Here is a 16,115-nt window from a genome sequence, read left to right as displayed (position 1 = left end):
AAAAAGCTAAAATATCAAATATTCTGATCTTCAAAAATTCATTAGTAACAGGCACTACTTCCCTTTCTCAAGAGTGATTTTCAAGGGTAAAAGAGGCCACAGCTGGGTCATACAGCATCCACCCAACACCAGTTTTCAGGAAAACAACCATCTCCACTTGCCCACACAATCTTCCTAAAGCTGATCTGCCACCTCCACCCTCCTCCCCTTTCTCAACAGCCCCTCTCTAAAGCCACTCAACTGTGCTGGTTCTGGGAATGAAAATGTCAAGATGGAGCCTGAAACAAAGGAAGAGTGACAACATGGGCACTGGGAACCTGAATTACTACTGACTGGGTAGCAAATCCTCTTCTGGACCAAGTGATTTCTAAGTAAAAGACTGAAACTAAACTGAAGGAGAACCAATAAAATTTCCCACTAACAGATAACTTAAAACAGTTTTTGCTAAAAGATGACTAAAACTGGAAGGGGTTTCAGCATTTCTTCTATCCTTCCTTCTTCTAAGTAGGAACAAGGTCTCTGAGGGCTGACTCAGCACTTTGCTTACTGTTGCCAGCAGTGACCATCAGTATAATAATTGTGTGGTTTTCTTTAAAGCCCAGATGTATTGAGAAATGCAACTTTACTAAAAGTGAATGAATGAATGAATTTATTTGACCATGCTGTGCGGCTTACAGAATCTTAGTTCCCCGACCAGGGACTGGGCCTGCTCCCTCAGCACTGAAAGCTTGGAATCCTAGCCACTAAACTGCAAGGGAATTCCCAAATACAATTTCTAAAAGAATTAAAATTTTGGTTTTGGAAGAACTGATGCTGAAGCTGAAACTCCAATATTTTGGCAACCTGATGCGAAGAACTGACATTTGAAAAGACCCTGATGCTGGAAAGATTGAAGGCGGGAGGAGAAGGACGTGAGTCTGAGTAAACTCCGGGAGTTGGTGATGGACATGGAGGCGTGGCATGCTGCAGTCCATGGGGTCACCAAGAATTGAACACAACTGAGCGACTGAACTGAACTGAATTTTGGTTTTGATCAATTCCTCAGTTACAACAATTGATAAGTGAATCCTTATAGTCACAGATAATTAAATCTTTAATATTTCTACATTTTGCTGTTGCAGAGAAAAGACATACTCAGTAAATGACATTCAATCATAAAGTATATGGCATTAGCACAAAATCTGTGGAGGGCATGGGACTTAGCCATGAGGATGGGTGAGCCTGCCTATCTGTGTACTGATATATGGGTGAAGTGAAAAGTGAAAGTCGTTCAGTCGTGTCCGACTCTTTGTGACCCCATGTGTCCATAGAATTCTCCCGGCCAGAGTACTGGAGTGGGTAGCCTTTTACTTCTCCAGGGGATCTTCTCAACCCAGGGATTGAATTCAGGTCTCTCACTGCTGAGGGAGAGGGTTCAATCTCTGGTCAGGGAACTAAGCTCCTGCAAGTTGCAATGTGCAGCAAGAAATAGTAGTAACAAAAATTAAACATCAATATTCTTAATAGTGGAAAATTTAATTCCTTGCTTATTAAATTTATGAAGAAAAATTTTAGATACCAATTTAAGTATGTGAAAGGGACACTCAGTTTTTTAAACTCCTTAGACAGGTAGACATAAAAGGTTCCTGACATGCACAGTGCTTCTTAGAAGGTCTGGAACACGTGAGAAGTGTACATTCTTGAGCCCCAGGCCAGACCTGCTCAATTGTGGACTCTGGGACAGAGCCCTTGAGTGATTCTAAGTCACATGATGTCTGGGAATCACTGGCCCACACCATGTCTTCATGACTTAAGACAGAGAGGAACAGCTCAGACCAGAAATGGACCGTCCACCTCAACATCATCTGCTTCCAGCCACACCAAGGATCACCAGGTTTGCCACATCTGGACCACTTGTGACAACGAAGTTACTCATAGAGAAAAGAAATATGAGGCCTGACTAACTCTTACTTAGGAGACACATGGCTTGAGGAAAAAAGCATTTTAAATGGGCAACTGGTTGCAAATTTCCCAATTTATCCACAGGTGGCATGTTATCTATTATTTAAAAACAAAAAAACTCTTTGGTTAATCTTCCCTAGAAAACATTACAGATCTTGTCCCTCTATTAAATTCGGGGAGGAGTGGGGGAAAGTGGAATCACACAAGGTGTCCCAGGTCTCCATCCCTTAATAGCTCAGTAAGGATTCAGAGGTCAACACAATCAAGCCTTCTATTCCCCAACCTCTTTCAAAGAAACTATCTCTGGGCACAGAGAGCTAGTTTGAGCCAAAAGCTTCTGATTCTACTGCTTGAGGTCCTGCAGCTGAATCACAACAGCCCACACTGTGGACAGAATGCACTTCACATACCTGAGTGAAAACCCACTGCTAAGAAGTCTGAACACAAGCTCCAAGGACCCAAAAATCTTGAGTTGACTCAATAGCCAGCCGGACTCCTACCCTTCACACTGCTCCGTGGAACTGGATGGAAGGAGGTTTTCTGTTTTCTGATTTAAAAGCCAAGCTCCCTTAGGCTCATCTATGTCAGAACATCCACGGGAAGCCATGTCAACAGGGCTCCTGAGGGCCTTCAGAGCAAAGAGCACAGCAGACCATCTTCCACCATCAGATACTCTCAAGCAGCACCCTGCCCCAGGGAAGGGCACCGTCTCTGGACAGATCAGCTGGGACAGCCCCCAGGGGACATTACAGAAGTCAGGTTCCACCATCCAGCTGCCAGGCTGTTTCTAGGCCACACCTAGATGTCTGCAAAAGGTGGGAGTATTTTCATCTCTCAAGGTACTTAGAAATGCTTTCCTCTTCAGATAGCTCCTCCAATGGGAATTACATGGGAGCCAATTCCCACAGGTACTTCCCAGCTACTTCCTATTCCGTTTTCAATAGTTTAGAAATGCAAACGTTTCTTCAGAAAAAATAAAAATGAGAATTGTAATAGAACAAAAACCTTGAACACCATGCTTCATAAAAGGAAAGTAGAGGACCTTCACTCATGTTATCAGCACCCAGTTACCCATGGAGACAGTGCTTACCATTGTTCACCTGGCCGTGGACAGCAGCGGGGATTGGCACCACGTGAGTCCCATTTTGTGTTACAGTTTTTATTGGAAGCTGGTGCTGACCTAGAGGTGCCTGCTGCACTATGGTGACCGTCTGGACAGGGGTGGTCTGTGACGTCTGAATGATCCGGCCAGCAGCACCTAATGTGGCATGGCTAATCGCAGGAATAGGTTCTACTTTCACTAAATTCAAAGAAGAGAAAAAAAATGACACCAAATAATATTACTGGGTAGCTTACAGAACTCTCACTAATTTAAAGTAAAACAAACCCTGTGGCAAACAGCCCTGCTCCAGCACAGTGTTATATAACATGTTAGCAAAGGGTCAGGTGAACAAGGCTGGCAGGTTTTTAAAAGCTTGAAAAACTGCCCAAAGTGACTGCTTCTGCTGCTTACCTTTTACTTCTCTGTGGTCTCCATTCTCTTGTGGCTCCGCCTTCGGGGGGGCCAGCACAGCTGCCTGAGTGACCACGGCCTGCCCTGCGACAGTGTATGTGTTTGCTGGGGCCAATCCAGCCACGCTGGTGACGGACACCGCTGGGATCTGGTGGACGACATGAACTGTCTGCACCACGGGCTGCTGGGAAGTCGAGGTGGTCACAGGGGCAGTGACAGTGTAGGTGACAGGCTTGATCGTCGGTGGCAGTGGTCGCTGCACGGCGATTAAGACGGGTTGACTAGACAGCGGTGAGCCTGCCGAGGATGGGAGCAGAGGTGAGGCTCAGGTATCCCGAACCAACCAACTGACCCCTCAGTTGCAACCTACAGGCTGATTTAAGAAAATAGGAGGTGGCCCCTTTCATCTGGTAATAATGAAGTTGTTCACAATGAAAGAAATGACATATTTAATGCGGACAGTTTATGTATATCTAACTGCTAAAAATGCAATCTCTGCTTTGTTCAGATTTTTTTTTGGCCACACCTTATGGCATGAGGGATCTTAGCTCCCCAACCAGTGATCAAACCCATGCTCCCTGCAGTGGAAGTGTGGAATCTTAACCCCGGGACCGCCAGGGATGTCCCTGTTCAGATTTCTTACAACATCTCTTCCCACAGTTCTCTCCTCATAATAGAGAAAACATCAACACAGAATATGGGAAGGAGCTGCCCAATGAGGCCTGAAGGAGGGGGCCATGCTCCCTGGTATCGAAGTCTCCATCTTATGACAGGTGTGGAGAAGCAGGAAGCATGGAGACAGAGCTGTCTGCCAGCCTCTGCTCTTTCTGGTTTGGACATTTGGGCTCCAGCAACAGGAACTACAGATGGGGGCTGGCAAGGGTTGTTGCCAGCATGGCCAGGAACTCTAAAATATCAAAATGCACATTTTGCCAACCAAGTAGGAACCATAACAGAATTACTTTGGACACATTTTCACACTATTTAAAAAAAAAAAATTCCCCAGGGCACATATTTTTATTCCACATTACGACTTTGTATGTCACTAGGAAATATTCACCTATCTACTAAATAGACATTTATTTTCTGACAGTGTCTACTTTGCCTAATTTATGTTATTTCTTTTTGAGGGAATTCTTTTTCATAGACTTAGCACCTATACGTAAGAGTCATAAAAGAATGTTAACTGATTAGAAAAAAAAATGGAACACAGTGCAGTTAGCTTTTCAGAGCCTATCAGGCACAAGGTTCAAAGGCTCCAAAGCCTCTGGCTCACACGTTCATCTGACCCATCCCTTTCCCACCACACCTGCCCTCTGCACTTTTTACCTGGTGCACTCTGGGCAAACCGCGCCTCCTGGATGACAGCAAGTTTGGGCTGTGAGGCACCAGGCTCAGGCTCCATAGGGGCTGGTGAACCTTCCCGGGACAGGCTCTCAGGGGTCTGGGCACCACTGGAGTGAGCAGACAGCACTCCAGCATGATTGGGAGAGGCTGGAGCACTTCTGTACGACCAAAAAGAAGACAGTGGATTTTTACAATAAAGCATTCATAAAGCTGCTCTATTGTTTTTAGTAAGCATATATTGCAAAAAGGGGTGTAATTTGTCTTCTGCCAACCAACTAAAGTTCTTAAGTCTTACTTTCTGTGACGCCTGTGACCTGACAGATACTCAAAAAGGCTGGCACGGCTGGGACAGAGCCACCGTGTGTAGGACGCTGCTGCTCCACACCCAGCATGGGCCACACAGCGTGGGGCGGGACTGGCTGCCTCCCTAAGCAGCTCCCACCCACAGCCAGGCAGCAGGAGCCAGCAGCCTGCAAGTGGAGCTGGCTGGGTCTCAAGACTTACATTATAGTCATGTCTTTTTTCATTTAAAAACGCAGAGTAACTATTAATGAAGCTAAAAATGAAACAGCAAAGATGTAGCTTTAAAGAGCTTCTCACATGCCAAGGAAAAGGAAGAAACTATCAACATGGCATCTTATATTGCCGACTCATCATACTGACAATATGCATTCAATGAAGCAACAATGCTACATAGGAATACAATTTAAATAAAACTTAATAATCTGAATTGTTTTAGCACTAGAAACAAAAATACATGAGAGGTATCCAACACTTCTTTCTTTCCCAAATCCCCAGCCCAACATTTAATCATAATGCATTTGGTAATTCCTTCATTTTCAAAAGGAAAATTTACCAATACATCAAAGGTAAATTCACTGACCATTAAGTGAGGTCTTTTTGTTTGTCTTTTTTCCTTACCTAGACGAGAGCGGTCCCAGAGGGGTTCTAAAGCAAGGCACGCCCCTAGGCCGTCTTTTCCTAAAAGCCTGCTCTATTAATTTGCTTTCAGAGGCAGGATCTATCCTCCAGAATGAGCCTTTGCCTGGTTCTTCCTGGGAACGTGGTACTTTGATGAAATAACGATTCAGAGAGAGATTGTGGCGAATTGAATTCTATGAAACATAAAAAAATACGTAGAATTCATATATTTCTTTGCTGAGAAATAAAAATGTGCCCCAGTTTTAGTGCCCTGAAAAGGTCCTGTAGCTCTGCGCTGGAAGAAACCGGCCCTCCCCAAAGTGCAGGAGGAACTGCGGGGCATGACCACTCAGAGGCTGCCAGGTGGCTTCTACAGAGGAACGGACAAGGACATGGGGCACTGTGAACGGCACGGCAGGGTGGGCACCGGGAGGCAAGGAAGGGAACTGGGGCATGGAGAAGGGGTGAGAAATCTATACCACACGAAAAGAGGTTACTTCCAACGGGAAAAGCATCAACTTCTACCTTTTTACCAGGTAGGAAATCAAGGGCTATCACTGTGACCTCTCTCCTTTTGGAAACGAACAGTGTTGAGAACAGCTACCCCTTTAAAATATTTTTTTTTTTTTATATTTTTTTAATCAGTATAAAATTAATTTATAGAATCCATCACAGCTTTTAAAACGAATTAATCCGCTATAAGATATTTGGCAAACCAGCAAAGGAGAAAAAAAATGAGCCAAAGTTTGAGAAATATTATTGACACCATCTTCCAGTCAAAGAACTTCCATATACTTTGATCCTCAAAATAATCTCGTGAAGCACATGGAGAAACTTTTTCAATTCCTAAGTCCATTCTTCTTTCTATTACAAAAACTCAGCTCACAGTTTATGCATGACTTGAGGAGACCTCCCTGCTGCATCCAAATTGGAGACCTCCAAAAGCTCAGGAAAAGCTGGATGGAAGTCATGCATTCAGATCATTTTGTGCACTTACAGTAGTGTTTAAATTAAAAATAAATTATTATAATTTCAATTCAAACTAAAATTCTGGGTTATCAAAAAATTATTTCTAAGTTCTCCAATTAACTTTCTAATAGAACTGCCAGCCATAACCTGAAATTCTGAATTGCCAGAGGTGGTTCAGAAATCCAAATTTAAGTCAAATACTACTTTGCAACCAATCTAAGGGACTATTCAAGAACCACACCAGTCACAAGTCACAGCAAACCACCAATGCCTATGGACATCAGTTATCTCACTGGCAAGATGAAGGGACAGGCTAGGCTGTGTCTGATTTGTGAGACTGTTTATAAGGAGATGTATTATATTAGATTTAGAATATTTCCATAACCAAAGATACTTGCTATGATATTTTATCACAGGGTCTGGCTGATAATCAGCCAAGACCTACTGACCAATCCCTCCAGAAAATCGAATCTTATTATTGGTGTCCCCATTAAGACAGAGAAGGCGATCCTCTATCTGCACTCAGACACTTTCGAGTATGGAGTAGAAGGCAGATCCTAAGAAAAAAGTCTGAGAAAAGCCAGCCCAGAAAATGAGAGTGGAGGACACTCGCACTGTGAACTGGATTTGAGGGTCCAGAGTTCTGGACGGCACCGCAGGGAGCCGGCACCCAGACAGGAGCTCAGAAGTGACTGCCGAGCCACAGTGCTGGGTGACACATGACAGGGGTGGTGCTGATCCTCACGTGAAGGCTGGAACTGCACTGACTGGGGTGAAGTAGGTTCACATTCATGTTGTTAGGAGGAGAAAGGGAGGTTAGCACAGTGGTAATCTGAAGGCAGGAAACGGTACTTCAGGGGACTGGGGCGCTAGGGCTTCTACTCACTGACAAAGGTCAGGACCAGGGTCAGCAACACAGCGGCTGTTACCCCCCACACCACCACAAGCTGTATGGTCAGTTTTTAGGTCAAGGAGTTGTTATTTTCTGTTCTGAACCCAGTCTGCACCATCAAAAGAGGGTCTAAATTCTCCTCCACTCTGACAACAATCACACAGACAAATGAGCCCAATTAATGGTCACCTGTGATTCTCCAGCCAACAAGACTCTAGAAAATATGAGGAGGTATTAAGAAATATTTGACGCATATACAGAAATTGTATTTCTAAGGTAATTAAAGGCCTTCGTAATTTGATCAAACCAAGCTACACACATTAAGACTACACTAATTTGATTCCAGTGACTCAGATTATTATGAAGTATTCAGAGAAAAGGTGCGTTATTATTTACAACTAAATGTGAAGGAAAGGATCTGCAATACTTTGCACATTCTATTTTCTCCAAATTCTCCCCAGTAGAGACTGCTTCCCAGAACCCAGCTGAGGAAGGGGAAAGGTGGAGAGCTCGTCACTTGTGCCTGCTTTACTGCCCTCCCTGAGCGCTTCCAGCCTTCCTGCCCAGAGCGCAGTTTGTGTCTGTTAGCCCCACTCAGCACTGAGCACTTGCCAGTGTGCATTCTGCGTAGTAAGAACTTGTAAAGAAATTTACGGGAAGAACTTTCTAAAGGAGAGTCCAATGTGTAGGGCGCAGGTGAGCACAAGTCACTCCCTCTGCTCTCAGAAACCAGCTCCGATCCTTTGAGGGGCTCTACTGTCAAATTTGCTCCAGATTAATCGAAAAACTTTGCCATAGGTAGACTGCAAAATACATAAGGTAAGGAGCTATGGACTTCCATTAAGTGCTCAGAATTGGTATAGTGGGAAGAGTCCACACACGTCATCTTAGAAACTGAGGTAGAGGGAGGGATTCAAGCTCCAAGAAGCACAGCACTGCCGTCTCCTCTGACCCACTGGGGCGTGGGAGGATGCAGTCTGCAAACCGCAACTTGAAAAATGCGCTGTTTTGGTTGACAGTTGGGTGTTTTTTTTTTTCCTTAAAAGAAAAAGGATCTGGGTCTTTTATGAAACAAGGTTGCAAAACTCCTTTTGTTTTCAGCCAGGAGAGAGGGAACAGGAATGAGCCTTCCATGTAGAGACTCCAAGTGCAGTCCCTCAGGATGGGCAGCTCAGAGAGTCCAACGACAGAAAAGGACACAAGAAGCAGGCCTGCTGGGGAGCAATGACTGCTGAGGACAGGAATCTGAGTGCACGTCCATAAACTAAAGAAGGCTGGAGCAGGAAAAGTCATTTCCCGCTAAAATAACTGGAGCAGGTGCTCAATGTCTCAGGAGCAGCCTTTCATAGGCAAGAGGCATAGTCATCCTTATGAACCTTTATCTGGACAGAAAAGATGGTTCAATAAAAAGTGTTAATGACAGTTTGTAACTCTCAGTTCTAAGCAGGCAGTGAAGTCAATTTAGGAGCCAGCAGCAATCTGTGCTTAGGGGTCACCTCAGTGGGCCCCACCTCTCTGTGATCACAGCCCCTCCTGACCTGACTCACTCCCCAGGAGACTAAGGCCAGGAAGAGGCTGCCCTTCAGCCTTTAACAAGAAAACCTTGTGATGCACAGTATCAGTTCTCGAATAAACGGATGCTACAAAGCACAGGAAATACAACCAGAAGGGAAATACAATGTTCAAAGTCTGGCCAGGTTTTTCAGAAATACTCCCATTACAGTCCAGCTCACTGGCATTTCAAATTATCAAAATTCTACACACAGTGAGCTGCATGGAACTCTACCGAGCTCCTGGACAGGACACTATGAGAGACCTCACCTGCCCGTGCACAGGAAGCTGTATTCCATGGACAAGGACTGTTGTCTGCCTCTGCTTTGTTTGACATTTTCTTAGAAGCACAACCTCACTGTTACAAATTCTGTACATCATCTTAAGGGACCTGCCAGGTAGCTGAATACGGAAGTGTTTTTCCCCAAGCCAGCATCTCCTTCATGGCCAACTAGGAAATGCCACCCGGCTGTGAACAAGAAGGCGGGCAGGGCACAGACACTCCAGCCCAGGAGTAGGCTGGGTCTCATTTTGTACCTGTAGCCTTTACAGACTAAAGACCCTTTACAAAGGAAATAGTCAGGATTTTTATCATAACATGTTTATACATCTGCAGATGGAAGAAAAAAGTCTTCACCCTCCATTAAACAGAAAATGGCTTACCCCCCACCCCCTGGCTGTATTACTTGATTGTGGTTATGGTTCAACAAATGTACTTGTCAAAGAATCATGTACTCATTAAGACTCAAAGGAATTCTGTGGCCATTCCTGATTATTTAATGAATTCAAAATTTGTAAATGTATATTTCTTCTCTCTTTTGATATGCTTTTACCGTTCCACACTTCAAACTTACCCTTTCTCATACTGTCTGAATTAGTGAGGTTCTACTAGCTGCCTAGTAAATGTCTACACACACACACAAGGAGGAAAAACATATACAATGCAGAGGTTGAAAAACTAAATTAAAAAGCTAAACAGTGGAAATACTATGCATCAATTTCCAAACGTCCTCTGAGGAGACCCAGATTCACAGACAGCCTAAAAATAGGCTGTAAGTACAAGCCAACAAGTAGGTAGGCTCCCCAGTTGAGTAGCACTGTGTTTATGTTTTGTATACTGGACATCTAGAGGAGGCATCTTTTGAAGAAAGGGTTCCTCAGTAACAGTTTGAAAACCATCTCTGTGCAAACTTCAAAAAAAGCTATGTATGTCATCAGAAGTCAATGAGGAAGACAGAAGAACTCCAAAGTAAAGGATGGGCAGGATTTTTAACTCTCCCTCCCTCACTGGTCCAAGAGAAACATCTCAAACGACCCATGCCTTTCCCATCCACGAAGACAATGACAGTAAGAAACAGGGCTGAAATTTCCTCCAGAACCACTATTCCTTCTACTGTGTGCTAACAAGGAGGTTAGAAAGAGCGTGGCAACAGCAGGCCTCTGACACTCCTCCTCCCTCAGCACAAGAGACCCTCATTCATCTCATGTTACCTATGCCCCAGCTACATACACAGCCACTCCATGCCCCTCTCAGCTGTCAACCAGCACCTTCAGGACATGTAATAGAAACATTTAATAACAAACTGAAAAGGATTTACCTGCCAGCCCTTGTCTGCAGTCCTGTAGTAGGGATAGTTTTTTGTGATGTGCGTATAAATTCCATTTAGGGTGAGTTGTTTATCAGGAGCCATTGTAATCGCTTGTACGATTAATTGTGCATAGGAATAAGGTGGCTTTGAGTCATCCTGTATTAAAGGTAAAAAAAAAAAAAAAAGAGTATTGAAGTAAACAAAATTTTTACTAAACTTACCGAAGTTCAGGATTCTTGACATTTTTAAGCATTACTATGATAATACTTGTCTTCCTTCCTATAAAAGTAATTTATGATGGGGAGAATTCCCTGGCTGTCCAGTGGCTAGGACTCTGTATTGTCACTGCCCAGGGATTGAGTTTGGCTGTGTGGGGGGGGGTTGGGGGGAGGGGGTGGATATAATATGATGGGAAAGCACTTGGAAAATTTGGAGGAAACAAATGAAGACATACAGAACAGTATAAAAAAGAACATTAAAACCACATAAGGAAAAAGTCCAAAGGGCAAAAACAGAAAGAACAAGAAAATGAGAAAAACTCAGTAGAATTTCTGGACCTCAGCAGAGTGCAGAGCACACATGCTGATCCACACCATAGGCTCATCATGTTGATCTCACGGTCAGGTGAAGAGCTGGGCCAGGCCAGTGGTGGCAAGGGGTGGGGTGAGCTGGCATATCTCCCAGGCCCTGGTGGGGGTTCTCATGCACACAAGGAGATGGGGCAAGAACGCTGAACACCAAAGCAGGAGAGTGATGTCCACTCAGAACCCCCAAGAGTCCATCAAGGAGCTCCTCTTGTAAGGAAACCCAAGCAGACAAGAGTATCAGGAGCCAGACTTGGGGTTCCCACACCAGGGTCCAAGGCATTCAGGCAGGCACTGCTCAGGTGTGGAGGGCTGCCATGCATAGTGCAGGATGCTGGCACTCCTGGCCCCATCGTACCCAAACACACCGGGGCTCTGCCACTGAGACGACTCCGATCCGCATACACATGCACAAGCCCACCGGGAAGAGGGTTCACCTCTCTCTGGCTGGGAACTACACATGTCAACAAAACATAACGCTGAATGCGGACAGTAAACTGCAAATCAATACATTCAAGATGATACCCCTTATATGAGGTTAAGAAATGAACAATTTTAGATATTGTTTAGAGATAAACACATTAAAGGCAGACTCAGGCAAAGAACTGTGGCATGGGCAAAGAAGGAAGGTAAAGAGCCAAAGAAGGGAACACAGGCTTCACTGGCACAGGCTAAGCTTAGCCCTGACAGCTGACTGGAGCATGTTCTCTGCACAGAGAGACTGAATCACCCAGCACCTCACTTTCAAATAGCTGACATTTTCTGAGCACTTGGGTTAGGCACTGCCCTGTCTGACCTCTGAATGAGCTCACCCTGAGTTATAGGACAGGGATGGTGGAGCAACTGAGCTGGAGTCCTACCAGGGAAAAGCATAAAGCCCTCCTCACTGTGCTTATGCTGCTGTGTGCTGCTTTTTTTATCTTTCTCCTATACATTTCCATTAAAAAAAAAAACAAACAACTGTAACAGACAGGAAAGCCCACAATATATTTGTATAAGCCAAAAACAAATTTCTACAAAATGACCAACAGCACAACCAATGCTAGGTCAAGAGAGAACACAGCCCACATCCCAGAAGCTTCCTCATGCCCCGCCCCCTGCCCACTTTCAGCCTTCCAGAAAAGCCACCACTTTTCCTGACATTCTGTGCTAATCAGAATCCAGCTGTGACTTAAGTTTTAGCACCTAAGAATGCATCTGAAAACAACACAATTTAGTTTTGCCTGATTTTAAACCAGGAAATGGACAAGAATGGAATCCTACAGAGAGTGCCCCTGTGTCTGCGCCTGCCCAGCACCCTGTGCAAGAGGCTCCTGGCTGCTGTAGATGGCGCACAGCCACGACGTATCCATTCCCACGGTGTCACGTGTCCTACTACATGAATATACCACATTTTATATAAATGCATACTTAAAGTAACACTATGTCTGGTTTTATTCTCTTTTTTCACTAAGCGTTCTATCAAGAGCACTTTCATGTCAGTATCTGCATCATGTAAGATCCCCTTACTTAATTAACCTTCCTTCTTTTAGGGGCACTTACGTTGTTTTCAATTTTCTGTTTTGTTTGAACTTTAGTTTGAGATTTTTGTCTATTTCCCTTAAATGAAGTCCTAGAAGGGGCATTACTGGGTCAAAGAATAGAAATAGGCAGGGTCCTACTATAGGTCATCCAATAATTATCATCCAAAAGGGAATGATGTGTCCTCCCTCCCCAAGGTGTGTGTTCGTGTGCATATGTGTGTACACACATGTTTAGATATGCACATGTGCAACCTTCAGCATTTGGGACAGCAATACTGAACTCCAAGAACAGTCTCCTAGGACACCAGGCACTTGACCCCATGAGGACCAAGGGTTCAAGCTCTTAGCATCTGGGCCCACAGCTGCCACCGAGAAGGGCCCAGGGCTGAATGATCAAAAGAATGCACCTCTGAGAGCCCAGCACCGAGAACACGCTCAGCAATCATCCCGCATCCACATAGACGGGCACTTCTCAAAAGGCCCTGGAGGGGGGAGGGTGTTCCTTGACATGCGGGTGAAGACAGCTGCTATCCAACAGGCCCTGGGTTCTGTTTCAAAGCTATAAAACATTTATTTACCTTTGGGCTGTCTCCACCCGAAGCTTCCTTCTCGTTTTCTGGCTGTGAGTTGTCGGCCATTAAATTGAGGTCAGATGGTATCACACGGCCCATTTTGTACCCTGAAGACCCTGCTCCCCGGGGGCTAGAAGGACAGGAGTTCGCAGCACTGTGGATGAGAAAAGGTTGTTCCTATCAGTCTATTATAGAACATACCTCACACTGTATTTCAGTAACTGGCTCTTATTTCAAGGAAAACAAATTTTAAAAGTAAGAGAACTTTAGCATATTCACTGGAAAAATGGACTCATTAATCTTTGTGAAATTTAAGATCACTCCAAGGAATCAGGTATTTGCTTCCACACGTATCGCCTTAGGAACTTACCAAGGACACAGAGCCATACATGACGGCTCTTGAGCTCAGCCTGGAAGAGGAGCAAAGAGCACCACTCTGCTTGTCCCCCCCTCCACCAAGGAGTTGAGGACAGGCAGCAACGAAGGACAATGGCTTCCAAGCTATGCCAGAAAGGTCAAGGGAAATTTGGAGAGAAGGGAACAGCAGCCAGGCTGAAGACAGGACACACAGAGGGAAGGAGGCGGTAGAAACAGATACACATGCAGGTAGGCTGTGAGGGGCTCACAGGAAACACACAGAAATCAGAAACAGAAACCCACTTTTATTTATTTATTTTTTTTTTAGGTATGAGTGACAAATGTATTTCTTTTTATTGCTTTCTCTAAAGTATTTCAGAAACTGAAGTGTTTTATTTTATTCCACTGTTGGCCATAGTTTGAGCCCTACACACTCCCTTCCCTTTCACCTCAAAGGGAGCGCCTTTGTATGTAGCCACGCATACATCATTAGTGTAAAGATCAGGCTGGATCTGCTCCCAAATCTTCTTCTTAGGATTCAGCTCCTTGTCAGGCTCTCCAGGGAAAGCATCAAAAGTAATTCTGTCCCCAGGAACAGATCCATTAGGAGGTGCCAAGATTTCTACTTTCTCTGGTGAACTTGCACACATCACCATTGCCTGAGATACTACTCCCCTCATCTTTGCAGGTTTCAGGTTACAAAGTAAAACCACCATCCGATTTTGCATCTGTTCAAGAGGAACATGATTCACCAGGCCACTGACCACTGTTCTTGGGGCTGTTTCTCCAACATCTACTTCTTCTACATACAAAGAATCTGCATCAGGGTGTTTTCTGGCAGTGATGATACAACCAATTCGAAGATCCAGACGGGAAACATCAACAGGCTTAGAGTCAGCACTTCCTGCTACTGGTTGCTGTTTTTTCTCCTTTTTCTCTCCTTTATTTTCAGTTTTCTCTTTCATCTTCTTTTCTTCTTCTCCTCCTCCTCCTTTTACTTGCTCTTTAGCACCAGAAGATACGGTTATTGGTATAGACTGTATCTCATTTTCAGAAACCGAAGAATCAGTTTTTAGTGGAGTACCAGATGGAAATGGTATTTGTTTTACTCCATTTTGAATTTCTGCCTTAATTAGCTCTTGTTTCAATCCTTCAATTTCCTTCTTCAATTTAGCATTTTCAACTCGAAGTTTCTTCTCTTCTCTCAAAGTTGCCTGCAAAATTGCTTTCTCCTTAAGAAGAGCAACTTGTTGCTTAAGATATTCAATAATTTGATCTGCTTCTGCACCCTTCTGCTCCAATCTCTTCAGAACAGCATCACTGGTTGCCATTTTTGCCAAGAAACGGCAGAAACTCATGTACTGGTGGACTGATGCACCTCGGGAGCCTCGGCCGGGCAGAAACCCACTTTTAAATATGCACTTTTTTTTTTCCATGAGGTAGGGCTGGCCCATGACACTGAGAATGTTTTGATTTTTGATCTTTGCTGATTAGAAGACACTTTATTTGTAAATTCACCAAGTTATGTATTTAATTTATGCTCCCCTTTCTGTACAGTATTATACTTTACAGAACAGAAAAAGCTACTGAAATGGAAAGATGCCAAGAAAAGATTGTTTTAAAAATCCAGTAAGTTATAGAACAGTATATATGGTTAGATCCCATTTGTATTTTGGATAAAAAATAAGTATTGAAAACATTTAAGAAATTTCTGGAAAAAATACTTAAGAAACAGTAGTTACCTCTGAAAACTGAACTAGAAAGGAATGGGCCAGAAGGTGGAGCAACACTCTATTACCTGGTACCCTCTGAAGCACTACTGGACTCTCTACCAAGAAAATGCACCATCAGTACATGCACTCACCCTCGAAACAAGAGTTTACTGCGTGCCAGGAAGAACTCAAAGCACTGGAGAGAGAGGAACAAGACAGACGGCAGAACCACAGGCATGAGCTCTCGCTCTGACTTTAAAACTAGCTAACATTTCAGAAGGGCCGACGCAGGGCAGGTGGCTGGGTGGTGGTGGGTTCCCCCAGGAGTCATCTCAGCAGCAGAGACACTGTGCTGCTCAACACTGGTGCAGGGCCATGGGGTGAAGATGAGCAAGGAATACAGGATGAAGACATGCCAGGAGGTGAGGAGAGGATGGGTCAGGAGCTGATCCAAACTCTGAAGTTTCCAACAGCCTCTGGTTCCTTGAGCGTTCATGGGCAGTGCGTCAGTGGCCTGACCCCAAGTCTACTGTTCCCACTGGGGGACGCTATCCCATGTGGGTAAACAGGGGCGTTCTCCTCTTCCTCTATGAATTCTGCACACTTTTCATGCAATGCTGAAGAAAAATCTGGCCATGCAGCTG

The 16,115-nt window shown here is 44.4% G+C and overlaps 1 protein-coding gene and 1 pseudogene across 1 annotated transcript in view; both read right to left on the bottom strand.

Annotated features, from left to right (window-relative positions):
- Window positions 1–16,115, bottom strand: part of FOXK2 (forkhead box K2) — a 50,459-nt gene that overhangs the window by 8,137 nt on the left and 26,207 nt on the right. The window contains exons 3-8 of the mRNA XM_020907324.2: window positions 13,409–13,556; window positions 10,733–10,879; window positions 5,723–5,916; window positions 4,784–4,959; window positions 3,455–3,751; window positions 3,032–3,241 (exon numbers count right to left, since the gene is read on the bottom strand). Coding sequence (XP_020762983.2) covers window positions 3,032–3,241; window positions 3,455–3,751; window positions 4,784–4,959; window positions 5,723–5,916; window positions 10,733–10,879; window positions 13,409–13,556 — 1,172 coding nt within the window. The remainder of the gene's footprint in view (window positions 1–3,031; window positions 3,242–3,454; window positions 3,752–4,783; window positions 4,960–5,722; window positions 5,917–10,732; window positions 10,880–13,408; window positions 13,557–16,115) is intronic.
- Window positions 14,091–15,177, bottom strand: LOC110146429 (aminoacyl tRNA synthase complex-interacting multifunctional protein 1 pseudogene; annotated as a pseudogene).

This window comes from Odocoileus virginianus, chromosome 17 (genome assembly GCF_023699985.2).
Source record: "Odocoileus virginianus isolate 20LAN1187 ecotype Illinois chromosome 17, Ovbor_1.2, whole genome shotgun sequence".
In the NCBI taxonomy this organism is placed as follows: domain Eukaryota; kingdom Metazoa; phylum Chordata; class Mammalia; order Artiodactyla; family Cervidae; genus Odocoileus; species Odocoileus virginianus.
This window is presented reverse-complemented; position numbering and strand designations above follow the sequence as displayed.